At 35.8% G+C, this 26,765-nt stretch overlaps 1 protein-coding gene across 8 annotated transcripts in view; it reads left to right on the forward strand.

Moving 5' to 3' along the window:
* LOC123553895 (fibronectin type-III domain-containing protein 3A-like) overlaps positions 1-26,765 on the forward strand; it is a 197,439-nt gene that overhangs the window by 155,285 nt on the left and 15,389 nt on the right. For all 8 annotated transcript variants that reach the window (XM_045343621.2, XM_053548683.1, XM_053548682.1 and 5 more), the window contains 11 exons: positions 2,105-2,264; positions 4,742-4,828; positions 7,138-7,276; positions 10,323-10,388; positions 15,165-15,277; positions 16,714-16,819; positions 17,151-17,323; positions 20,398-20,589; positions 20,901-21,229; positions 23,351-23,551; positions 24,308-24,474. In XM_045343621.2, coding sequence (XP_045199556.2) covers positions 2,105-2,264; positions 4,742-4,828; positions 7,138-7,276; positions 10,323-10,388; positions 15,165-15,277; positions 16,714-16,819; positions 17,151-17,323; positions 20,398-20,589; positions 20,901-21,229; positions 23,351-23,551; positions 24,308-24,474 — 1,733 coding nt within the window. The remainder of the gene's footprint in view (positions 1-2,104; positions 2,265-4,741; positions 4,829-7,137; positions 7,277-10,322; positions 10,389-15,164; positions 15,278-16,713; positions 16,820-17,150; positions 17,324-20,397; positions 20,590-20,900; positions 21,230-23,350; positions 23,552-24,307; positions 24,475-26,765) is intronic.

Genomic DNA, 26,765 nt, shown 5'->3' on the forward strand with positions numbered 1-26,765 from the left:
TTGTAAAGTAGGATAAATGCAAAAGAGGAGTGAAGGCACAATGAAGATCTATAAAAGATTTCATTAATTTTCATTTATTTTATTTATTTCACAGATACAAATACAACACAATCAAACAGTAATATAAAAAGTAGGCAATAAAACTAAACATAACATTAACAAGAAGGTACATAGCATGCCCATGAACAAACAGGTTTTTAATCTAACTTAATAATCGATATATCGATGTATCGTCGATATTTGTCTTCCGATATATCAGTATCGTCGATATGCCAAAGACCCAATCAATGACAGCCCTATCTAGATCAAGTTCGAAAGTGGGTCACGAGCCGTCAAAAACTAGGTCAGTAGGTCAAATAATAGAAAAACCTTGTGGCCTCTCTAGAGGCCATATTTTTCATGGATCTGTATGAAAGTTGGTGAATGTTCACTTGATGATATCTGGGTCAGGTTGAAACTGGGTCACGTGCGGTCAAAAACTAGGTCAGTAGGTCAAAAATAGAAAAACCTTGTGACTCTCTAGGCCATATATTGAGATCTCATAATTGTCAATGTTCGCTGATGATACTAGATCAGGTTCGAAAGTTGGTCATGGCAAAAATAGTCTAGGTCAAATAGAAACTTGTGACTCTCTAAGCATATCTCATGGATCGTATGATTTGTCTGAATGTCTCTGAGTTCTAGGTCAAGTTCGAAACTGGGTCACGTGCCTTAAAAAACTAGGTCATTAGTGACCTCTCTAAAGGCCATATTTTTCAATGGATCTTCATGAAAGTTGGTCTGAATGTTCATCTTGATGATATCTAGGTCAAGTTCGAAACAGGGTCATGTGCGGTCAAAATCTAGGTCAGTAGGTCTAAAAATAGAAAAACCTTGTGACCTCTCTAGAGGCCATACTTGTGAATGGATCTCCATAAAAATTGGTCAGAATGTTCATTTTGATGATATCTAGATCAAGTTCGAAAGTGGGTCAACTGCCATCAAAAAGTAGGTCAGTAGGTCAAATAATGAAAAAACGTTGTGACCTCTCTAGAGGCCATATTTTTCATGGGATCTGTAAGAAAGTTGGTCTGAATGTTTATCTTGGTGATATTTAGGTCAAGTTGGAAACTGGGTCAACTGCGATCAAAAACTAGGTCAGTAGGTCTTGAAATAGAAAAACCTTGTGACCTCTCTAGAGGCCATGCCCTTGAATGGATCTTCATGAAAATTGGTCAGAATGTTCACCTTGATGATATCTAGGTCAAGTTTGAAACTGGGTCACATGCCTTAAAAAACTAGGTCAATAGGTCAAATAATAGAAAAACCTTGTGACCTCTCCTAGAGACCATATTTTTCAATGGATCTTCATGAAAATTGATCAGAATTTTTATCTTGATAATATCTAGGTCAGGTTCAAAACTGGGTCACATGAGCTCAAAAACTAGGTCACTATGTCAAATAATAGAAAAAACGACGTCATACTCAAAACTGGATCATGTGGGAAGAGGTGAGCGATTCAGGACCATCATGGTCCTCTTGTTTATAGGTATTTTAAAGTTGAAAGTGTTATTTTTAATGAGATAGAAATTGTCTCCGAGTTGGATAAAGGTTTTGAATATAAGAAGAGCTCATATTTGGCACTGTTTACAAATGTTTAATTAGAGTACTTGTTTAATTTGTGAGTGTGAAAGCTGACATGTATATTATATGTTCCTTATACAAAACAAAATTCATTTCTACAATTGTTTTTTTACTTTAGTTTAAATCTAATGTCTGCTCAAGTAAAGGTCTTCATATTGAATCCCTTGCTTTAAACCTTGTAGTACAAGACTTCATATGGGCAAGCCATACAGCTGGCTTGCATTAAGTTATGGTTCTACGTAGGCACCAGTCCATGCCACAAGTAATGTGTGAAGGAACACTTCAGGTCAAAAGCTGGAAAAGCCACCACTGTGCCAGCTAAACCCAGCAAAAATGATGTCTTAAATTTTAAAGTATTTTTGGAATAGTACCGAGTTACGAAATTTAAGTACTTTATGTGTTTGTGACAAAAGCATGTAATTGCTGACTTTTTAAACATTTGGAACAGGGTTTACAACCGTTGACTTTTTACAAATTCCAGTGAATACAGTGAACCAGTAAGTTTCTGTACAAGTGGGTCTGCCCCTTCTCAACCAGACCCTCCAATGTTGTCAGAATGTTATGTCACAGAACTAGTCATATCATGGATCAAGAGGCCAAATGATGATGAATTTGCCCTACAAATCGACGACCAGTTTTCTGTAAGTATGATAGTATTGTGTAGTAGGTCATTTTCATTTACGTGAAGTAAGTAAATCTGGGACTTTTCAGGACTGATACTTATTTCAAGCTTTTGACTGCCAGCATTCCCCTATATAACTCTTATTTAATAAGGAGAGTTTGGTCTTTATTGTGTAGATTTTCAGACTTAGGGTTTTACTGAATTCCAGGCATGATTTTAATTTACAGTATACCTATGCTGTAAGAAATTTCTATGCAGTCAGGTTTAAGGGGCCTCTATGTATGGGTAGTTATAGTCAATGACCAGATCACTTGGCCCACAACTCTGATTCAAGCCATACTTGGGTGATCGTGCGAGGAATTTATCCAGCTGGTTTTTAGAAGAACTGGTTCTACCCAATTTCTGGACTCCAACTGAAATAATGCCCAGTAGGACACTCGTGATCTTCCTTCACCTTTAATGCTGAAAGGTGTTTGACCTAAACATTGTTAGTGTGACTTAAAAAAATGCAATAGATGAATTCAAACAACAGCTGTGTATATTGCCTCTGTATTGAACAGCCTGACTATTGATCCAATTATTTTAACCTTACTGTTTTCTGATCTAACGATAATTTTGAAGACATAATCACTGTAGACATTATTTTCCTAATTTCAGCCCTTTGTTATTTAAACTTTAATTAACAGTCGGTACATAGGATAATAATGGATTGATTTTCTTAAGTTTTGAAGTAATTCCTGTAAAATACTGGGAAACCTCATTATGTTTATATGCAGTACACATTGAGGTGTTTAAAGTAGGGCTGTCATTGATTGAAAATCTATAATTGCTTGATCAGCTGTCAGATATAAATGAAACATTCATGTATCAGCTGATGCTACAGCTGAAAGCTCCAGTTTGTGTTGTGATACTGAAAGCACAACATAGTGTTTTGATATATCAGCTGATGTTACAGTTTGTGTTGTGATACTGAAAGCACAACGTAGTGTTTTGATATATCAGCTGATGTTACAGTTTGTGTTGTGATACTGAAAGCACAACGTAGTGTTTTGATATATCAGCTGATGTTACAGTTCGTGTTGTGGTACTGAAAGCACAACGTAGTGTTTTGATATATCAGCTGATGTTACAGTTCGTGTTGTGATACTGAAAGCACAACGTAGTGTTTTGATATTTCAGCTGAATGCTTCAGTTTGTATTGTGATATTAAAAGCACAACATAGTGTTTTTGTATATCAGCTGATGCTAAAACTGAATGCTCCAGTTTGTATTGTGATATTTAAAGCACAAGGTAGTGTTTTGATAATATTATATCAGCTGATGCTAAAGCTGAAAGCTTCAGTTTGTGTTGTGATATTGAAAGTACAAGGTAGTGTTTTGATACAATATTATAAGCTCATGCTAAAGCTGAAAGCTGAGGCTTGTGTTGTGATATATAAGCTCAGAGTAAAGCTGACAGCTTGGGCTTGTGTTGTGATATTTAAGCTCAGACTAACCTGAAAGCTCAAGCTTGTGTTGTGATGTATCAGCTCATGCTAAAGCTGAAAGCTCATGCTTGTGTTGTGATATTTCAGCTCATGCTAAAGCTAAAAGCTTAGGCTTGTGTTGTGATATTTCCGCTCATGCTAAAGCTGAAAGCTCAGGCTTGTGGTGTGATATTTCAGCTCATGCTAAAGCTAAAAGCTCAGGCTTGTGATATTTCAGCTCATGCTAAAGCTGAAAGCTCATGCTTGTGTTGTGATATTTCAGCTCATGCTAAAGCTAAAAGTTCAGGCTTGTGTGGTGATAATTCAGCTCATGCTAAAGGTAAAAGCTAAGGCTTGTGTTGTGATATTTCAGCTCATGCTGAAGCTAAAAGCTCAGGCTTGTGTTTTGATATTTCAGCTTCGACTACAGCTGAAAGCTCATGCTTGTGTTGTGATGTATCAGCTCATGCTAAAGCTGAAAGCTCAGGCTTTCTTTACATTAATATGTGTCATAAGTTCCAAAATTCTAAACATTGCTATATTCACACTTTTTAGCTATACATGTTCAAATATATACTTGTAAAACTGAAATCTTAAATCTCAGATGATGCAGAATTTCTTGAAGTGTGCAACTCTGCAAAATTTATCAGACAGATTTTAGCAGATGTTATGGATACTATAGAGATTTTACAACATATGTATTTACAAGTATGAAATCACAGCATGTCTGTTCTCTGTTACTGTGAAATCATTAATATTCGTGGGGGACTAATTTTGGTGGATTTCGTGGTTGAGTCAATCAACGAAATTTAATCCCATCAAAAAAGTAAAATTCCCATTCATTTTTTGTACAAAAGTTAAAATCCACGAATTCATATCCCCACGAAATTGCTGTTTTGACCAAAACCACGAAATTTCATACCCACGAAATTAAATGATTTTACAGTATCTGTATTACCTCTTGAGAAACTTTCCGTTTATTTCCATTACAGTGGTATATCAGTGTTATAATGATGTTTCTTTACTGCAGGGTCATGGTTTCATCCCAGTTTACAATGGTCCACTGCTTTCACATAGAATAAATGGCTTAAGAAGAAATAAAGAATACAAATTTAGGGTAAGTTTCAATCAGTTTGCTCATCATGCAAGAAAGCTGTCCAGCTAGATAGGGGAAGTTGGATGGTTCTGCCCATGTGCCAGAAACAACATCTGGAGTGGCAGCTGGGATTGAAAGTCACTACATGAACTATATTATGCCGATGTGATTTTAACTCGAATGTAACTGCAAACAATAGGTCAGATAAGTTAACTAAAGTTTCTTGACTGAAAGTTTCTTGACTTCGTACTTCATTGCAAATAACTGACAACTTCTCCACATGAATCTGAGGTTAAAGACAAACGACTTCAGAGATTATTTGTGTCAGATTGTCGTGGAGAGTATTTTGTCTGGTTCGGGAATTGAACAAAGGACCTGTAGATTCAGTGTACTATGCTGTACCTATGGAGCTAACTGGACAAGAACTTTAAAAATTGAAGATGATCTTCAGAGGCTAAGTGGTTCATTTATCCTGTGTTTGATCTGTTGTCGCAAAGGGAAGCCATTCAGCTAGGTCAGGGGAGGTCAGTGGTTCTTCCTGAATGCCCTCCCATTCCTGAAATAATGTTCAGAGGGGTTCCTGTAGCCTTAACCTGATCAATTTATGATCTAATTTATATTGCTCTGAGATGAAACCCAACAAAACAAACAAACAAATAGTATAAGTAAAGAGTTTTATGCTTTGAGCCTAACCTATCTATACCAGTGTTCCTAGGAATTGTGTTACTCTGTACATACAATTAAATTTAGTAGATCTCCCTAATTCATTTTCATCAGTTCTTTACCAGTGTTTTGTGTATCTCTGAAGATTAGAATCTTCCTTTCACATTCGTAATTATATCTAATTGTGAAATCAGCATTCAGCCTCATGTCTTACATGTGATTTAATCAATAATCAATAACAAAGTTGAAATTTCAATTCTTGTATAAGATAACTGCTAAAATTTGTCCAATAATTCAGGGGAATACTTCACCACAAGAAAATGCAGACTACGATGAAGTTGCAGAACTAAAATTTACAGCCATTTTGTAAACAAATTGGCAACTCAAATATATAGAAAAATCTATAATGTAATTCTTATATGAATCTGTCTGTGGGAGGCTTGGTAGTACAGGGGAAGAGCAAACTCTTCTGCTCAAGTAAGATAAGACCATTATTTGACTGCTGACTGCTTGCTCCCCATTCCTTTACAAAGGTGAGTGCAGACAAGAAATCCCAGAATTTGTCTGCCTGTTACCCAGTCCTTTACCAAGGCCTGATCCCAGAATTTGTCTTCCTGCTACTCAGTCCTTTACCGAGGCCTGATCCCAGAATTTGTCTTCCTGCTACCCAGTCCTTTACCAAGGCCTGATCCCAGAATTTGTCTGCCTGCTACCCAGAATTTTTCTGCCTGCAACCCAGTCCTTTACCAAGGCCTGATCCCAGAATTTGTCTGCCTGCTGCCCAGAACTTGTTTGCCTGCTACCCAGTCCTTTACCAAGGCCTGATCCCAGAATTTGTCTGCTGCTACCCAGTCCTTTACCAAGGCCTGATCCCAGAATTTGCCTGCCTGCTCCCAGAATTTGTCTGCCTGCTACCCAGTCCTTTACCAAGGCCTGATCCCAGAATTTGTCTGCCTGCTACCCAGAATTTGTCTGCCTGCTACCTAGTCCTTTACCAAGGCCTGATCCCAGAATTTGTCTGCCTGCTACCCAGAATTTGTCTGTCTGCTACCCAGTCCTTTACCGAAGCCTGATCCCAGAATTTGTCTTCCTACTACCCAGTCCTTTACCAAGGCCTGATCCCAGAATTTGTCTGCCTGCTACCCAGAATTTGTCTGCCTACTACCCAGTCCTTTACCGAGGCCTGATCCCAGAATTTGTCTTCCTACTACCCAGTCCTTTACCAAGGCCTGATCCCAGAACTTGTTTGCCTGCTACCCAGTCCTTTACCAAGGCCTGTTCTCCTGGCAGAGTGAAGGCCAAAAATCCCAGAATTTGACTGCTTGTTCCCTAGTCCTTTACCCAGGCCTTAGTGCAAGCCAGAAATCCCTGAATTTGAATGCCTGCTACCTAGTCCTTTACCAAGGCATAATTGAGAAAGCAACCCTCATTGTAGTTAACAACACAAGTAGTATAATTTTCTTTATAACCTATGTAAAATAAATAGGTTGAAGGTAAATCTATACATATCTAAACCAGCAATAGGCTACATATGTAATCAGAGAAGTAAACAGATAAAAGTATATGTTAAAAATATACGTATATCTGTTTTCTTTACTTGGAAGTATATAATTGAACTTACGAATTTTGTTAAAATAAAATTAATGTTGTGCTGTTTCTGTTTACAGTTAGCTGCACGGAATGAAGAAGGTTCAAGTAAATGGAGTGATATTGTTGCATATAAAACCCTTCCTGCTCGACCTGACCCCCCTAGCAAACCACAGATAAAAGGGAAAATTCACCCACATTTTTTCAGAATAACTTGGGGTAAGTCATTTGAATGATTAATATACTTAAGGCTGAATCTTCATTTTGTAGTCCAAGCAAATGTTTTTAGATTAACCAGGTTTAATTTGTCAAGGGATTTCAACCCGAGCTCCACACTAATTAGTTTATACTAATTACTGTAACAATGAGGAAATTGTTCCTGTCATGTTATTAGCAGACTCCATTATGGCCTTTTTTGTGGCTCTTTAAATTTTAGCTCAACTATTTGAAGAATAGGTACAGCTATTGGACTCATGCATGCATCGGTGTCCATGTCAGTGTTTTTTGTATGTAAGCTGGTATCTCAGTAACAACTTGTTGGAAAGGATTGAAACTCCACACTTACTGTGATAAACTGACTTACATTGCACTGGTTCTATAACTCTGTTTTTTTTTTCTTTTTTTTTCTTTTACAAAATTATGACCCTTATTCGATTAGTAATTTTTGGTTAAGTTTAGTTTTGTATATAAGCTGGTAGCTCAGTGGGAATGGATTAAAACTTGACACACTTGTCCACTGTGTTGAGCTGACATGCATTCCATAGGTTCCATAACTATGTATTGCATTTTTGAAAAATTATGCCCCTTTTTCAACTTTTAATATCATTTCAATTGACAAGGCTGTTGAACAGTGGAGCATTGCTGTCCTCTGCCAGCTCTTGTAAAGTCAAGCACTCCTTTATTTATAGCTGTTTAAAGAAAATGTTATCAGGCATCATACAGAAGTTAATTGCAGAGCTAGACATACAGATTTAGTACATTGATGGAAAGTTTTAATACAGCAGAGAATAAAAACATGTTTACCTAATATAAGTTAAATCTCTAGCATATCACTGAAAGCTTGAAAGAATCTTAAAATGATCCTGTGATTTGTTTGTTGGGGAGTTGTCCTGTATTTCCTGAGAACAAGAGATGCTGGCTGCTCATCACCTGCTGTAGGCTTAGTAATTTTTTTTTACATAACTTGAATTTCAACGTTTGATAGTTAACATATCTGCTTTTCAAACTTTGAGCTTTGTAGTTGGTTATTCTTTTAGAGACTCCATGATTACTTAGTGGTTTTTTTTCAGACCTTGTTGTTGGTTATGATTTCAGAGACTTCATGGTTGGTTATGCTTTCCGATACATTGTGGTTAGTTATGTTTTTAGAGACTTCATGTTTGATTATGATTTCAGAGACTTTGTGGTCATTTATGCTTTTTAAGACTGTGTTGATGGTCAGAATGTTAATCTTGATTGGTTATTCTTTTAGAGACATCATGGTTGGTAATGCTTTTAAAGACATCATGGTTTGTTATGCTTTTAGAGACATCATGGTTTGTTATGCTTTTAGGAACATCATGGTTGGTTGTGCTTTTAGAGACATGGTTGGTTATGCTTTTAGGGACATCATGGTTGGTAATGCTTTTAAAGACATCATGGTTTGTTATGCTTTTAGGAACATTATGGTTGGTTGTGCTTTTAGAGACATGGTTGGTAATGTTTTTAGAGACATCATGGTTGGTAATGCTTTTAGGAACATTATGGTTGGTTGTGCTTTTAGAGACATGGCTGGTTATGTTTTTAGAGACATCATGGTTGGTAATGCTTTTAGGAACATTATGGTTGGTTGTGCTTTTAGAGACATGGTTGGTTATGTTTTTAGAGACATCATGGTTGGTAATGTTTTTAGAGACATCATGGTTGGTTATGCTTTTAGAGACATCGTGGTTGGTTACGCTTTTAGAGACATCATGGTTGGTTATGCTTTTAGGGACATCATGGTTGGTAGTGCTTTTAGAGACGTCATGGTTGGTAATGCTTTTAGAGACATCATGGTTGGTAATGCTTTTAGAGACATCATGGTTTGTTATGCTCTTAGAGGCATCATGATTTGTTATGCTTTTAAAGACATCATGATTGGTTATACTTTTAGAGACATTGTGGTTGGTTATGCTTTTAGAGACATCATGGTTGGTTATGCTTTTAGAGACATCATGATTGGTTATACTTTTAGATACTGTGGTTAGTTATGCTTTTTGATTCTTTTCGGTTGGTTATACTTTTAGAGATATAATGGTTGGTTATGCTTTCAGAGATGAGATGATTGGTTATGCTTTTAGAAACTTCAGTGTTGTACAGTTTTGAAATATTTCTTATAAGAGATGTTAGATCCATAATAAACAAGTAAACAGAGTGCTGACATATGGCATTATAACCTACATCCAACGAACTTGTTTACATGTTTCTAGCAAGGTGAAGTTTAGAATTTTAAGTGGAAAAAACTTCTCACAAATGTGCACAATTTGTTTACATATTTTCTAGAAAATATTTGTGGTATCTCACTACTTGCATATCTTAAAATCTAGCTTCATAGGCTGCAGATGTTTTGCATGTTTTCGGCTTTCATGCATTCATTTTCTCACAGATTGCAGTAAAGCTGGTAAATAAAACTTTGGGAAATTTTTCCAGAGTGCACATTGAGGCTATATAAAACTGAAACAAGAAATCTTGTCTGAGAGCTAAGAATGTTAGAATGTTTCTTAATTGTTATTCCTGTAAAATGGAGATGTGACAGTGCATGCTTAGCACAACAGTTGGTCACAGCGGCCAAGTGGTTAAGGTTGCAGGCTGTGAATTATTTACCCCTTATCTCTGTGGGTTTGAACTTACCTTGGGTAGTACGCAAAGAAGCCATCTGGCTATCTAGCTTGTGGTCAGTGGTTCCATTCAGAAGCCCGCTAATACCCTGCCTAGAGGGACCTGCGGTCTTCCCCATCCATTAAATCTGGAAAGTCACTCTATGGCCCAACTGTGTTGACTTGACTTAAAACAAAAAATACAAGATGATTGCAGCAGTGCCATCAGTGATATATATAGAGACTGTCACTATTGCGCTGTACTTAGATGTTAAACCTTAAATTTGAAATCCACTAAGTCATGCCATGACCAAATAGCCATTAGGGGCAAAACCTTAAAGTCCATGTCATTTGGATGAAATATTTTGTAATAATAATGAAATACTAAAGAAAAATGTTAACTGAAACATTTGTGTTATATTTTCCAGATCCTCCAAAAGATGAAGGTGGAGCAGAGATCACAAAGTACATTGTAGAGTTAGATGATGGCAAAGGTAAACTAGATCTCATTTGTGTATTGTCATCTTAAAAAGGGACCACTGCACAGTATTACCTTTTAGTTTATAAGTAATGTTAAAGGGCAACTTACATCATAATCATTGAAATATCTGTATGGAGTTTTTTACCAGTTTTACTTAAGAGTATAATTCCTCCTGTCTATGAAACTTGCATTTCCTTACTTAGAAAAACATAAATTTTACAATTGAAATCTGTTTTTGAAAAAAATTAAATGTATGATCTTTTATATCTACTCACTGTTATCTGAGGTATATAAGATGTAATCAACATTATTAGTGATGTAAAGCTTTGATCATGTGCTGTGTCTGAAATTGTGTGTGTACAACTGGTTGTAAATGAGAGTTCCATGCACACCTCTTAGAACAAAATACATTTATTATATTTCCAGATACCAAATAAATTGGACTGTATTACACTCGGTGGGACCCATCATTCATTAATTTGTGTCCATATCTTCTAAACCTCCTGGAAGATTTTCATCATCAACATTTTATCAATCATTAAAACATTAAAACCTAGGTTACTAGTTCCAGGGTCAAGGTTACACTTAGAGGTCGAAGATAAAATATGCATAAATAAATGTCCACTCCATGTACTAAAAATTGTGGGAAGATTTTCATGAAACTGGTATGAATTATTTACCTCATAAAAGACAGCCTCATAAAAGACAATGTGCAAAGTGCACAACCCAGGTTAGTAAGTTCAAGGTCACACTGAGGTCAAAGGCAAATAGCTTAACTTCATTTCTGCTCCATATGGTCATAACTGCAGGGAAGATTTTCAATAAACTAGCATCAGTGCTTAAGCTCATCAAGGGAACTTGGCGAGTGTATGATCTAAGTCCAAGGTCAAGGTCACACATAGAGGTCAAAGATGAAACAGCTTAAATTTGTGTTTGATCTGTATCTTCTAAATCACTTTATGGAAAATTGCATTGCATTGCTTTAAAAAGAAAGACAGTTACAACTATCAGACATTTTATCCAAGATTACCAGGTTAGATATGATCCCAGGACTAGGGAAATGCTGTCAGTGACAGCAAAACTTTCACCCTCCACCTTTTACTCATGTGGAGATATTGTCAGTTACTTGCAGAGAAGTTTCTATCAGTACAGAAATGAGTGACCACTGGTTAGGTTAGTTGACAACCACTGTTATATAACCGAAATACTACAGTAAAACAAATTTTAAACTTCATATGTAAAAAAAGCATTTTATTTATGTGATGCTTTCTTACTAGGATCAGGTATTTATTTAAATAAATGTAGATTTGTTGTAAATGTTCTCCACCAACCTTCTTTACAAACCCTTTCATTAACAAATATTATTTCTACCCCGCCTTCCTGACCAGTTTTGTTTATTAAGTCTAAATTTATCCCTTTCTTTTAGCTGTGAGTTATGTCAATTCTGCATTCTTCATTGATTCTTAATTTGTATTTATTGCTAAACCCACCTTCTCCATATGTAGTCTACATTACTTTTTGTTTCTTTTCATAAGCCTGTTATTTAGTGGAATCCAAGTACTTATAGCATAGTATATTGTAGAACCTAAATTTTCATGTTGATATGATAGTAATATAAAACATAGGAGCAATTTGTGGATTGTTTCCAAAAACTCGTATCAGTAACTCAGGTGAATCTTACATCTGTCTGGTTTTGAAAGTTTTTATTTCAGTATAGAGGTTGAACAATCTTAAACACTGTAAAGTCTTTAATTTTCTAAGATCAAATGGCATTAAATCAATATAAACACAGACAAATGTAAAAATAGTTGTTAACTACTGAAAAATACAAGGTACAAATGTGAAGGCCTTTGTACCTAAGTGCTGTATTGCTTTTGAGAAAACTGTGATGTATTAAGTTGTAAATAATTGCTGTTAATCTGTTTTTCACCATACATGTTTTTAATGGTATGCAAATGATGTAATTAATTATTGCACGAACAACAGTTGTCTGACCCATAGCTATAGGCAATGAAATACGGCTCTAGTCTGACCCATTGCTTCAGGGAAAAAGGAAATGTTTTGCTTAATGAATTAACATAACAATGTATTTTATGATCAGAGTCCAGACTTTACAATAAGAAGCAAAACTAAAAAAATGCAATGTTCACTAATTTATTACCTTTACATTGTCTCTGTTACATGACAAATTTCATTTTGAAACAATGAAGGTGCATTTGAATACATTAGGTTTTTGTTTTTTATATAGATAGAAATATTGGTAAGTTAAAAAGTGGGTTCAGTATTTGGGATAAATGTGTGGTTAAAAAAAGGGTTAGCTTACTTTAAATGAGCCGCGCCATGGGAAAACCAACATAGTGGGTATGCGACCAGCATGGATCCAGACCAGCCTGCGCATCCGCGCAGTCTGGTCAGGATCCATGCTGTTCGCTAACAGTTTCTCCAATTCCAATAGGCTTTAAAAGCGAACAGCATGGAGCCTGACCAGACTGCGCGGATGCGCAGGCTGGTCTGGATCCATGCTGGTCGCATACCCACTATGTTGGTTTTCTCATGGCACGGCTCAAATACATGCATGTAGTCATGCTTTATGCTTTCTTCAATTTGTAGCCAATTTTTAGTTAACTGAATTGGTTTGTTAATGATGTTATGTAGATAGAAGGTTGTAATGTATTGCATTTTGGAGGATTTATAAGTTAGGGTTTAAAAGTCTGTTGTCTGAACTATGTGACCAGTAATAAATACATGTCTATTTTGTGTAAGTGATGGCTGCTAGAAGGAATAACCTCTCTCTAACTAAACACATCCTCATACAAGTAAACCTCCTTAGCGATCGTTCATCGTCAAAAGCTGGAGCTGTTGCCATTAGAACTTAAATTGTGCTAATCAACAAATACAAAACAGAAATGTTATTTCAGTATCTGCAGGCATAAAGAACTGTAGTTATATAGTAATAGAACCTCATCTTAAATGTATGGCACAAAGAACTGTAGTTACAGAATTTGTCTTTATTTTATCCATGGGCACAAAGAACTTAAGTATAAAAATTATCTTACATTGTGTAGATAGAAGGAACAGTAGTTATTAAATCTCTGTCCATTTTATCTGAGGGCACATAGAAGTGGTTAAAATGCAATTGAGGATAAATTACCCCTCATTGCTGTTGGATTTAAACATCATTTGGGGTTTCAATTTTTATCATGTGATGAAGCTATTTTGCTGGCTTCCTGAAGGTTGGTAGTTCTACTCAGGTGCTCACCTGCCCCAGAAATAATGCCCAGAGTGGTATCCGGGAGTTTTTCTCCAAAGTGTAAATCTGGAAAGTTGCCATATGATATATAATTGTGTCAGTGTGGCTTTAAACAAAACAGAACTATCTGAAGGAACTGTAGTTAGTAAATATGTCCTCATTTTATGTGGGCACAAAGAACTGTAGTTACAAAACGCAGTCTCAGATATGTAGATACAAGGTACTGTAGTTATGTAAACTCTGTCTTTATTTTGTCTGTAGGCAAAAAGAACTCTAGATAGAGATCCCAATCTTAAATGTGTGGGCACAAAGAACTGTAGTTAAGTAGTTGAATTTCTGTAAAGTACAAAGAATTATAGTTATTGAATTTCTATAGTTATCTACATGTGTGGGCACAAAAAACAGGTTCTACAGAATTTGGGTATTTATTTATGTAGGGGTAGAAAGAGCTGTAAATATTTTATTTAATTTGTGGACACAATTTTATTTAAATTTCTGTCATTTATGAAATAATGGCTTGAAGGGCCTCTAGGGTCTTCCTCAACCATTAAAAGTCAGAAAGAGACCATGTGACATGAACTGTGTTGGAATGCATACAATAAAATATACTGAATGATGTCAACAGTAACAGGAACTGAAAAAGAATGATCATATTTTATGCGCAAATGGCACGATGATTAATGAGTCACTGAAAATACTCAATATATGATTGTAATGATTTTACCTGATTGGTGTTTTGATATTGACAAAATGAACTTTACACCAGTCTCAAAATAGCATATTTCACTTTCCTGGTAATGAAATGAAGTGTTCACATAGATAATTACTTTGATTGAAATATGTGGGGTAACTGTACCCTTGTCTCAATATGCAGGCTGCATCTGTATTTCCTGGTATACAAATTTACAGGTGATGAAATGTTCTGACACAAAATCACTTTGATTGAAATGTGCACAAGAACTGTATGGTTGTCTCAAAATACCAGACAGCATCTGTATTTCCTGGTAAAATAGATTTATATGTAATAAAATGGGCAGATAGATGATTACTTTGATTGAGATGCATGGTTTTTGTAAGATTCGAGAATTGAACACCTGTCTTGAAATATATATGTCATTTCCTGTGTTTGATTGGAATGTGTTTTCTACAAAGAATGACTGTACACCTGTATCAGGGAAGCTGTCAGTTTTTGGATTGACTGCTCTTAGAACAGATACAGCTATTAGACTCACCCATTCGTTGGCGTCTGTGTTGTCGTCTCGATGTGATTAATTTTTTGTTTGTAAGGTGGTATCTCAGTAACCACTTGTGGAAATGGATTGAAAATTCGCACACTTATTCCTGCAATGACCTGACTTACATTGCACAAGTTCCATAAATCTATTTTGCTTTTTTACACTTTTTTTTTCATTCAATTGACAAGACTGTAAAATAGTCAAGGGTTGCTGTCCTCAGACAGCTGTTATTGTTTGACTGTCTAAACAAAAATGATTATAAAAATAGATGTTCAAATAAGCAATTATTTGGTTTGTATTTCAGGGTATGAGATGGTATTTGAGGGTACAGAAAGGGAACATACATGCTATGAGCTGATCCCAGGTCATACGTACAGGGTGCGAGTAGCGGCATGTAGTGTTGGAGGTCGCAGTGACGTAAGTATATAGAAAAAGTTACTTTGCAACATAATTTGACATATGTATGTCATTTAAACGATTGTGCTAACTTGGTGTATGTAGATCAGTTTAGAAAACTATATGACATTGCAGTAGAATATAATTCTTTTTTCCTCATTTTTTTCTTTCTAAGTGAAATATTTAATATGTTATGGTGATTTTTGTTTTTAGCTCGACTATTTGAAGAATAAGTAGAGTTATCCTACTCACCTTGGTGTCTGCGTCGGCATCAGCATCGGCATCACACCTTGGTTAAGTTTTTCGTACCAGTCCATATTTTGTCAAAGTCTTATGAGATAAAGCTTTGAAAATTTTAAACATTTGTGTACCATCACCATGTCCACTTTTAGGCAAGAGGACCTAACTCCATCAAGGATTTTGGCTGAATTATGGCCCCTTTTAACTTAGAAATCTTGGTTAAGTTTTTCGTACCAGTTTACATTTTGTGTAAAGTGTTTGACATATCGCTCTGAAACTTTTATCACTTGTTTATTATATCAGTCTCTATCTATGGGTAAAAGTACATAACTCTGTCAACTATTTTGGCTGAATAATGGACTTTTTTGGACTTGGAAATTGGTACAATTTTTGTACCACTCCATGTTTTGTCTTGTACCACTCCATGTTTTGTCAAAACTATTTGACATGTGGCTTTGAAACTTTGAACACTTGTTTATTGTCATGATTCCCATCTGTATGCAAGAGTACATAATTCGGTCAACTATTTTGGCTGAAATATTGCCCTTTTTGGACTTGGAAATCAGTTAAAATTTTCATACCAGTTCATATTTTACCTAACCTGTTTATCATACGGCTTTGAAACTTTGACCATTTGTTTACCATCATAGTTACATATACAGGCTAGTCCACATAACTAGGACTAGGACTTTAGCTCAGTTATGGCCCTTTTTTGACATAGAAATTAGTTAAGTTTCGCATACCATTCCATATTTTGTCTGAACTGTTTTATATATGGCTTTGAAACTTTGAACACTTGCTTACCATCATGGTCACACATTGCCATATAGTGCAAGACTTATCCAAATCCACAAATGCAGGTACATTGTTTGTCTTATCTATTCTTTTTCTTTTGTCAGAAAACCTCTGTTAATATTTTGACCCTATACTTCTATCAATGCTTCGGATAGTCGAGCTGGCTGTCAGCAGACAGCTCTTGTTTTATTGAAGTGTTAATTGTAATCTTTTATAATTGGTAGTGACTGTCGTACCTAAAAATCATGTCAATTTCATTATTAGTTGATAAAAGTACAGAATTCTTCTTTCTCTTGATGGGAAGAAAGCTTGGCTATCTATTTAAGATTATTTAATTGATACTGATTTAATATAAATAAGCTGAGGTTAGAGCCTTATTGGGCAAGTCTTCAAGTTCTCTGATAGTGTGTTTTGTTTTTCAGTTTTCCGAAGTTTGTATTGCAACAACTCAGTCGGTACCACCAGGCCAGTGTTCAGTCCCGAAACTTCAGGGCAAACCTAAAGCTACATCATTACATCTTAGATGGGGTAAGACTTTTTCATGTCTCATTCATTAATATTAATAGTAGAGATAGGGCTTATAGTGTTTCTCCTGTCTGTGTGCATGCGTTTTCGGAAAATCAATAGTGGTTTATAACTTTGATGTGCATGGTCAGATTTTAAAATAAGTTGGCACAAATGACTGTTAAAACAAGTTGACATGTTGCAAGTAAAATCCATCATGTCAGTTGTTTTGTCTGTAACTGCAGAGACTTCGATTTAGAGGGGTTTTTGTGTAGCTGATCTTATAGTCAGTGTTGGTCAGTATTTACCTTTGAACAAATTGAGTAATGATGATTTTTTTATTTCTTGAAAACAGCATATCCAGATAATAATGGCGGTGCCCAGGTCACAGAGTTTGCGGCCCAGATGATTCTTCCTGACAACACAAGTCGAGAAGTCTACAAAGGTCGTGACCTTGATTGTATCGTAGCGGGGCTGTCTCCCGGACGACCCTACCTCTTCCAAGTTCGAGCTTTCAATAGAGCAGGGGTAAGCTAAAACTAATACAGCAATATAGTCCTACGTTTTCCACAGCTTTTCTCTTGTGCAACATGTTATTCTGGCTAATTAGCTGATAACTTGTAAATTGTGCAGATTTTATTGCGGTGTTGTCATCAGCAGTTTTTGAAAGGTTGGATTGTAGTTTTCTAGACTATGTTGAGAGGTGGAAAAACTGTTTGAGCCGATATTCAAGGTTTTATATAATGCTATATTCTAAAGTGAAGGCAGGTGACTTGTAAATGTTGCAAAACTACATAAAGTGAACCATACTTGTTACGATATTCGAGGGACCAAGAAATTTATTTCAGAATATTGCATTAAGTCTTTACTTTACAATACAAATCAGTTTGTATATCTTTTCATTGCCCAGCCTTTTCCTTTTCTCACCTGGTGAATCCATGGTTGAAATAATTATTATGGATGATAAAATTGCCAACATGAATATTAACCTAAGGACCCTGTATCATTCATTATACTCCAATTTATCATAACATCAGATATTTCAACATGGAATTTAGTAGGAAGTAAGCTGCATATTTACATCTAATATATTGTTACAGATGAAATAGCTATATTTCAAATAAGCTATTTCATAAGCTAAAATAGATTTTCAGTTTTAATGACCATTCTTGTTCTAATAACGTTAGTCTTTCACATCTTCCTGTTTGGTAAGTCGGAAATATCTTATATTGGTTCTCTATAATTTATACACACTTTGACTGTTTCTGATCTAGTGTACAATGAAAAGCTGAAAATACTATTGAAATATAACAAAGATTGAGCCTTTGAGAAAAAAAGCTATTCACATATTTTGATTCAAATTTTGAAATTTTTTGTAGGTACAGAATATATATATATATTTTAAACATGATGGATCAGTGCATACTTCCTTTTTTCTCGTCAGTTGAAAGACTTCAGTATTTACTAGTTAAATGAACAGATATTCTGTGTAGCGGGAATTATGTCCTCTGTATTCAAGAGATAAAATTTTGATGTTAACGTGACTGGAATTTTTTTTTTAAAGGATGTATCTGTCATGTTTTCAACTGTTAATCATTATTCTGTAGTTTTATGGCCTGTTTGTGGTAATATCCTGTCTAGCAACCATGGAAACAGAAGTGTGTCCTACTTCCTTGTAAGCTTCATTTCTCAGTAAATTGCAGACAAATTTTGATATATTTACTTTCACCCTGAACTGAGAGATTTCAAGCTTAAACAGAAAACTTTTTTGCACAGCTGTGGTCAGGTTTGTAAAACATCTACAGAAATAATGAATGTATGTATGTGTTTGGAGCAGAAACAGAATTGCAGAATAATTGAAATGTAACAGTGTCTTCCTGTTACTGTGAATTGATGCACTGTCTGCTTCTCTCATTTTTTCACCAGCAGGTCTGGGTCTGGATACCATACATGTCATATTGGAAGTGGTTTGTGTAGGTGAAATCAACAGTTTTGGAAGTTTTCACTTTTACTCTACTCTGTCTTCCATTTGTAGTTGGAATATTTGAAGAGTAGGTAGAGCTGTTAGACCCATGCATCGGCGTCTGTGTCGGCGTCCAAATTTTAAGTTATGTAAGCAGGTATCTCAGTAAGCACAATCATGTGAGAATGGAATGAAACTTCACACTTTTATTCACTGACACTGCGCAGGTTCCTTAACTGTATTTTGCTTTATTACAAAATTATGCCCCTTTTTCGACTTCTGTTTATTCAGTTGACAAGGCTGTTGAATAGCCCAGCATTGCTGTCCACAAGCAGGTCTTGTTATCGTGTTCGTTCAAGGCCTCAGCTTTATGACTGACTTGGAAATCTCAGACCTCAGGCATCTGATTGGGTAATTCTGTGCTCAGTCTTAAAATTGACCAATGACAAGGTTGCATTCTTTTATTGTACAATCTCCGGTATTAACAAGCAGTCAGTACATGTTGTTCTCTCAGTCTTTTTGTGTATAACTGTATGAATGCAATTATATGATAATATCTTAAAGTACATATGATATATCTAACAGATGTGAAATATACTTGAAATATGATATTATGTAAGAGCATTGAAATTTCTTTGATTTTATCTCAACAGATTTTTGAAAATTCCTGTCTGGAGCTCAGGGATGTAAAATTGGTTGTTTTAGTTTGTCTGTAAACACTTTAATAAGATGAACTTATGGAGGAGAATTAGCCAATCAGATGCCAGTATTTTGAGAATTACCTGTTCAAATGCCAGTATGTTGAGACATGTCTTAAAACTTTGTTTCTGTAACCTGGGGCCATGGAGAATCTGAGATTATTTTTTTATCCAGATGAAAACAGTTCAATCATTTTTGAGATCCAAAACCAGACCATGAATGGAGTATACTGGGTGCCCTCACCCCCCCCCCCCCCCCCCCACATCTATTCCCACTGACACACACATGGCATGCAGTTTTGCAAAACATTAGGACATTAGAGGAGTCTAATAGGGTCTTAACACTTGGTTTTGCTGTAATTCTGTGATTCCAGCAGGTATGCAAATTTTGATTCCATACCTCATGTTTTTATTTCGATGTAAATGAGGTGTGGAACCAAAATTTGTATTCCTGTTTGGTGCCATATAACCTATACTGTGTTGGTGCACTGCAAAACCCAAATAAATAAATCAATCAATCAGTCACACTATTATACATAACTGGTATACACAATGTTCTTAAAAATTAGATGGTATTGACTGTTATAGTATGTGAAAATTTGCAAAATAAAAAACCAACATTTCTTCATAAAAGGCCAAATATCAGGGTTCCAATTTTAGCCTGACTGTCACTATTCATTATGTATCTGCTTAGAATTTTCCAGTGATTATACTATGGACTTCTGTAGCAAAACCTGGCCCTGATCATTCATTCTTCAATATTCATGCAAGATGGTGTCCAGCTATGTGTAGAGAATCAGGTTTTTGCTGGTTTGAGACTAGAAAAACCTGTGGAAAATGTCATCACCATAAAAAACAAACTTTTTGATACAGCACAAGATTAAATGTTTAAAGATTTACTGTTCTGACTGATCACATGTGTCTCTCTTTTTTATAATCAGGGTGGACCATGGTCTGAGCCTCTGGAAGTGGTGAGCGGTGCTGGTGTACCAGACCCTCCCAAGATGCCGTTGTGCATGTGCCGGTCAGCGCACAGTGCTCTCATGCAGTGGGAGGGGCCTGTAAATAATGGTGCTACAATAACAGACTATAGGTTAGAATGGCAGTTAAAATCTGACCAAGAATTCTCACAGGTCAGTACTTGTATATGACGTTTTATGTTTAATATAAGATAGGGAATATTTTTGGAAATTCTTTTTTCCAGGTAATTATAACTGGTTCCCTACTCTGTATCTTCATGATTATTGTTTATGCTAAATATTATTAAAGCATTTAATTTTTACATTTCAGCATTTCATTTTAAGCACTTTTGAACATCTAAATGTGCATGAAGACAGTGCTTTATAAATGTGGTACAATATTTCCAACAGGTAAATAGATTTAAAATTCTCAGAATATGGTTTATGGTATGAAGACTTACTATTCTTTTACATTTTTTTTTCAGTTGTACTTTGGTCCAAATACCAGCTTTGAAGTAAAGGGTTTAAATCCTGCAACTTGTTACGCATTTAGGGTCCAAGCAATAAATAGCGCGGGGCACGGACTGTACAGCCCAGTGGCAACATGCCAGACTCCGCCTTCCAGCCCTTCGGCGGTCATTTCAATACGTGCATCCTCTGCAGCCACAAGTGTTCAACTCATATGGAAAGAGCCACATGACAATGGAAGCGAAATTTATGCGTATAATATAGACATTGGAGAAAAACAATTAATATGTGTTAGTGCTGTAACGGAATATACACTAGAGGAGTTAACTCCAGAAACAACTTACAAGTGAGTTCAGTTTATCTTAACCCATACCATGCTAAATTTCTAATATGAACTTGTCCAGCTTTCAATTTGGACTGTACCATTAACTGTTAAAAGGGGTGCTTACCAAAAACATACTGGCTAAATAGCAAACAGTGCAGGTCATGATCAGACTGCACAGATGTGCAGGTTGATCATGATCTATAATGGTCACAAAGGCAGTGTCCAGCATGGTAAGGGTTAAACATGTTTATTGTACAAAATTCATATATCGATTTTCACCTAAAATTCATGTCAAAATGCTTCCCATAAAATCCTGATATGATAACCAGAAATATATATTAGCATAGATTTTCAAAGTTATATATTGGTCCTTTTTAGCTCGACTTTTCGAAGAAAATGTAGAGCTGTTGCACTCACCCCGGCGTCGGCGTTGGTTAAAGTTTTTGATAAAGTCAAATATCTTTGTTACTATCAAAGCTATTGACTTGAAACTTAAAATAGATATTTACTATCAAAGTTTACACCAGGAGAAACAATCCCCATAACTCTGATTGAATTTTGACAGAATTATGCCCCTTTTTAACTTAGAATTTTTGGTTAAAGTTTTTTGATAGAGTCAAATATCTCTGTTACTGTCAAGGCTATTGATTTGAAACTTAAAATTCTTATTTACCATTAAAATCTACACCAGAAGAAACAATCCCCACAACTCTGATTAAATTTTGACAGAATTATGCCCCTTTTTAACTTAGATTTTTTTGTTAAAATTTTTGATAAAGTCAAATTTCTCTGTTACTATTAAAGCTTTTGACTTGAAATTCAAAATAGTTATTTACTATCAAAGTCTACACCAGGAGACACAATTCCCATAACTCTGATTTGAATTTTTACAGAATTATGCCCCTTTTTAACTTGGAATTTTTGTTACTGGCAAAGCTCTAATTCAGAGTCAAGCACTGAAAAAAGTCGAGCGCGCTGTCTTACGGACAGCTCTTGTTAAGGTTGTGTTCAGAAACAACCAGTCATAGTCTTTAAGTTTTTAGGCTAACTCCAAACTCTAGATTTATTTTGCTCCTCAGTCTAGGATGCTATTTTGCTCTACTTGATTATAGATGTAAGCCTTAGAGTAGAAATATTATATAACAGACTGAAAACTTCCCCTTAAGGTAGTTCTGCACGTTTGATAAACCGGAAGTGATGGCGTAACATCATTTATCCGGAAATCGTAGAATAATGCCTGGATTCGGCATACGGAAACGAAAATCAGTTTATGAGTTAAGGACAACCCGTGAGTAAATGTATTAAAATGGCACTGTTACTATCTTTCTAAAGTTAAAATGTGATATTAAAACATCTCACACGTTAAATAATTCAAAATAATGTCTTAAAATTAGCTTGAAATAGGCGGTTTACTTTAATCATAGCCAAATATCTCAAAAATAAGCACACAGACCTATACATTTTATTTCACCATATTATAGGCCATATGTTTATTTACGACTGTGAGAAGTTTCATTAAAATCTACATTGTAGAAAAATTTCTATTCAAAAAAATGTTATGAAAATTGCGTTTTTCCCCATAGACTCCCATTATGAAAAATTGCGTGAGGGCGAAATTTTTCAAATCAGTCTAGCAAAAAATCAACCACACAACCCTGTCTTTTTTATTTGCTGAATTTTCTTAGAATATTCGCAAGTTTTGAAAAATCAGAGTTTAATCAAATTCTACATTGTAGAAAAAAATTTGATCCTAACGTGCAGAACTACCTTAAAAGCAAAAATACAGTTGCTACTTTTAGAACAGAAAGTCTTGAAAATCTTGTATCCTTGTGTGATTTTGTATACTTTCCTTATACAGGATTGTCAGTTATATTAGGATAAGTTTGTTTTAGACAGGATTTATGTGCTTCCTTTTAGGTGTTGAGCAATTTTCCTTGAGATAGCCAGGCTTCGAACAAAAAAAGCAAGGGAAATAATGTCTCATTTGTCATCCTGCTTACAGTGGGAGCATAATGTAGTTTGACCTAGTCAGACTTTTCAGTTCTTTTTAATAAACAATGTATGATTTAAAATCCACAGTATACAAATGAAATGATTTCTAGGAAGGATTATGGGTAAAACACATGACCTGTCTTTTTTCAGGGTTCGTATTCAAGCAGTAAATGGTATAGGTGTAGGTGCATTTAGCTCTCCAGTGAAGTTCACAACTCGTGCATTACCACCCCGACCACCAAAATTAGAATGCTGTGGAGCATCACATAATAGTATGAAATTGAAATGGGGTGAAGGTCGGAATAATGATCTCATTACCTACACGCTGGAAATGGATCGAGAAGACGGAAAGTAAGTGTTTGTATCACAGTATTAACATTAAGAAAATTCTCACTGGCCTGTAAAAATTAGAAAACTTTTTGGGTAGGACAAGTTGCTTTGTAGACTGTCATGCATGCAACATCATAGTCAGGTTGTATGTAATATTGATACTTCATCATTTCATGGCTGTGTCAGTCTGTGAAATTAGATCTCAGCAAATGGATGAAATTCAAGTCATTTCATCCCAAAAAAGTTGAAATTCACAAATTCATGTCCAATTTCAACAACTACATTTGTACTAGTATCTTGTCGACCAAAACCACAAAATGTTTTGCCCATGAAATTAAATAATTTAACTCTTACCTTTTTATGCTGTATCCAGCTGCTTACGGAAGGTCGGTGGTTCTACCCTTGTGCCTGCTCGTGATGAAATAATGCATGCAGGGGCACCTGGGGTCTTCTTCTACCATCAAAGCTGGAAAGTTTCCATATGACCTATAATTGTGTCAGTGCGACGTTGAACCCAACAAAATAAATAAATTTTATGCTGTTATTAGTAGTAATTTCAGTAGTTAATAAATTCTGTGCAGGTTATATACAAAGTCTGTATTTTCTCTTCTTCAAAGCCTCAGTTTCAGATCTTGTATGTAACAGATCAGCCAAGTTTGAGTCAGTGTAGGAAACTTGTTCTGGCAGTACAGCCCAATGTAAACTATGAAATTGGCTGTAAAATCGGCAGAAAAACTCAACCTGTTAAATATACAAAACATGGTTACTTCATTTCAGTTTCCAAGAGGTATACAAAGGTCAGGCATTTACGTATAAGGTAAATCGTCTGTCGGAGATGACAAATTATGATTTCCGAATTTATGCCAGTAATGATGCAGGTAGCGGACCATATTCAGAAACTTACACATTCTCCACAACTACAGCACCACCACCAGCATTAAAAGGTAAAGTTTCAGTTCCTGATATGGGATTTCGACCCTAGCCCAGTTGTACCAAGACTGGTACTGCTAGCTTCCTCACTTTTCACATCACCTTAACAAGATAGTTTTAGAATCAGTCGCTTGTCATTAGAAAATGATTGGGTAAGGTATAATTTGTTTATGGCATGATATTCTAGGGCCACAGCTGAAGATATCTGGGCATTGTACTCTGATAAAGGAGACATTTCATTGTAGGATTGAAAAATTGCTTAATATCCCAAACATACTTCCATAGAGAGTAATCTCCTCTTTGCTAGCTTGATCCATAGAAAGCTGAAACTATGCATACAAGGAACTTGTTTTTAAGGTTGTTACGTGCAGTCAAATCTGTACCAGAGACCACCTTTGAATAGAGATCACTTAGCTGTAAAGAGTTTAAAATGGTTTAGGAATAAAGACCAACTGTAAATAATATACAGTTAAACTTCGTTCACTCGAACTTTGATCATTCGAGCACCGCTCCTAAATTGAACACATATCAGGTCCTAGCAAAGTCCCTGTATAATGTATATTCTTCAATGGCTCGAACTATGAATAACTGGAACAAATTTTGCTGGTCCCATCAAGTTTAAGCGAACAAAGTTTAACTGTACACTTATTTGTACACAGGATTGTTTGCCGTTTACCACCGGCAATGAGTGGTGGGGGCATATAGATTTGGTCATGTCCGTCCGTGCAACCATTTGTCCGTCCGAAGTTTGTGATGCGTCTAGCTCAAAAAGTATTTTATATAAATTGATGAAACCTTGCATGAGTCTTTATCATGATATGAACTTGCGCACCTTCTATTTTTCGTCTCGCTCCACCCCATATTTCCAGAGTTATAGCCCCTGAAATAGTCAAAAATGCACATTTTCACCTTGTGATGCGCCTAGCTCAAAAAGTATTTGATATAGATTGATGAAATCTTGCATGAGTCTTAACCATGATATGAACTTGCACACCTATTTTTCATCTGGCTCCACCCCCTATTTCCAGAGTTATGACCCCTGAAATAGTAAAAAATGCACATTTTCACCTTGTGACGAGCCTTGCTCAAACAGTATTTAATATAGATTGACGAAACCTTGCGTGAGTCTTTATCGTGATATAAACTTGCACATCTATTTTTCGTCTGGTTCTGCCTCCTATTTCTAGCATTATTGGCCCTGAAATAGTCAAAATGCACATTTTCACCTTGTGACGTGCCTAGCTCAAAAAGTATTTCATATAAATTGATTAAACCTTTCATAAGTCTTTATCGTGATATGAACTTGCGCACCTCCTATTTTTCATCTGCTTCCACCCCATAATTTCAGAGTTATGGCCCCTGAAATAGTCAAAATGCACATTTTCACCTTGTGACATGCCTGACTCAAAAAGTATTTGATGTAAAGTGATGAAAACTTACATTGCATATCTCCTATTTTTTGGCTGGCTCCACCCCCTATTTTTAGCTCACCTGTCACAAGGTGACAAGGTGAGCTTTTGTGATCCTGCAGCGTCTGTCGTCCGTGCGTAAACTTTTGCTTGTGACCACTCTAGAGGTCACATTTTTCATGGGGTCTTTATGAAAATTGTTCAGAATGTTCACCTTGATGATATCTAGGTCAAGTTTGAAATTGGGTCACGTGCCTTCAAAAACTAGGTCAGTAGGTCTAAAAATAGAAAAACCTTGTGACCCCTCTAGAGGCCATATATTTTTCAAGATCTTCATGAAAATTAGTCAGAATGTTCACCTTGATGATATCTAGGTCAAGTTCGAAACTGGGTCACGTGCCTTCAAAAACTAGGTCAGTATGTCAAATAATAGAAAAACCTTGTGACCTCTCTAAAGGCCATATTTTTCATGGGATCTGTATGAAAGTTGGTCTGAATGTTCATCTTGATGATATCTAGGTCAAGTTTGAAACTGGGTCACATGCAATCAAAAACTAGGTCAGTAGGTCTAAAAAAAGAAAAACCTTGTGACCTCTCTAGAGGCCATACTTGTGTATGGATCTTCATAAAAATTGGTCAGAATGTTCATCTTGATGATATCTAGTTCAAGTTCGAAAGTAGGTCACGTGCTATCAAAAAGTAGGTCAGTAGGTCAAATAATGAAAAAACCCTTGTGATCTCTCTAGAGGCCATATTTTTCATGGGATCTGTATGAAAGCTGGTGTGAATGTTTATCTTGATGATATATAGGTCAAGTTTGAAACTGGGTCAACTGCGATCAAAAACTAGGTCAGTAGGTCTTAAAGTAGAAAAACCTTGTGACCTCTCTAGAGGCC

The sequence above is a fragment of the Mercenaria mercenaria genome, chromosome 7 (genome assembly GCF_021730395.1).
Source record: "Mercenaria mercenaria strain notata chromosome 7, MADL_Memer_1, whole genome shotgun sequence".
Taxonomy (NCBI): Eukaryota; Metazoa; Mollusca; class Bivalvia; order Venerida; family Veneridae; genus Mercenaria; species Mercenaria mercenaria.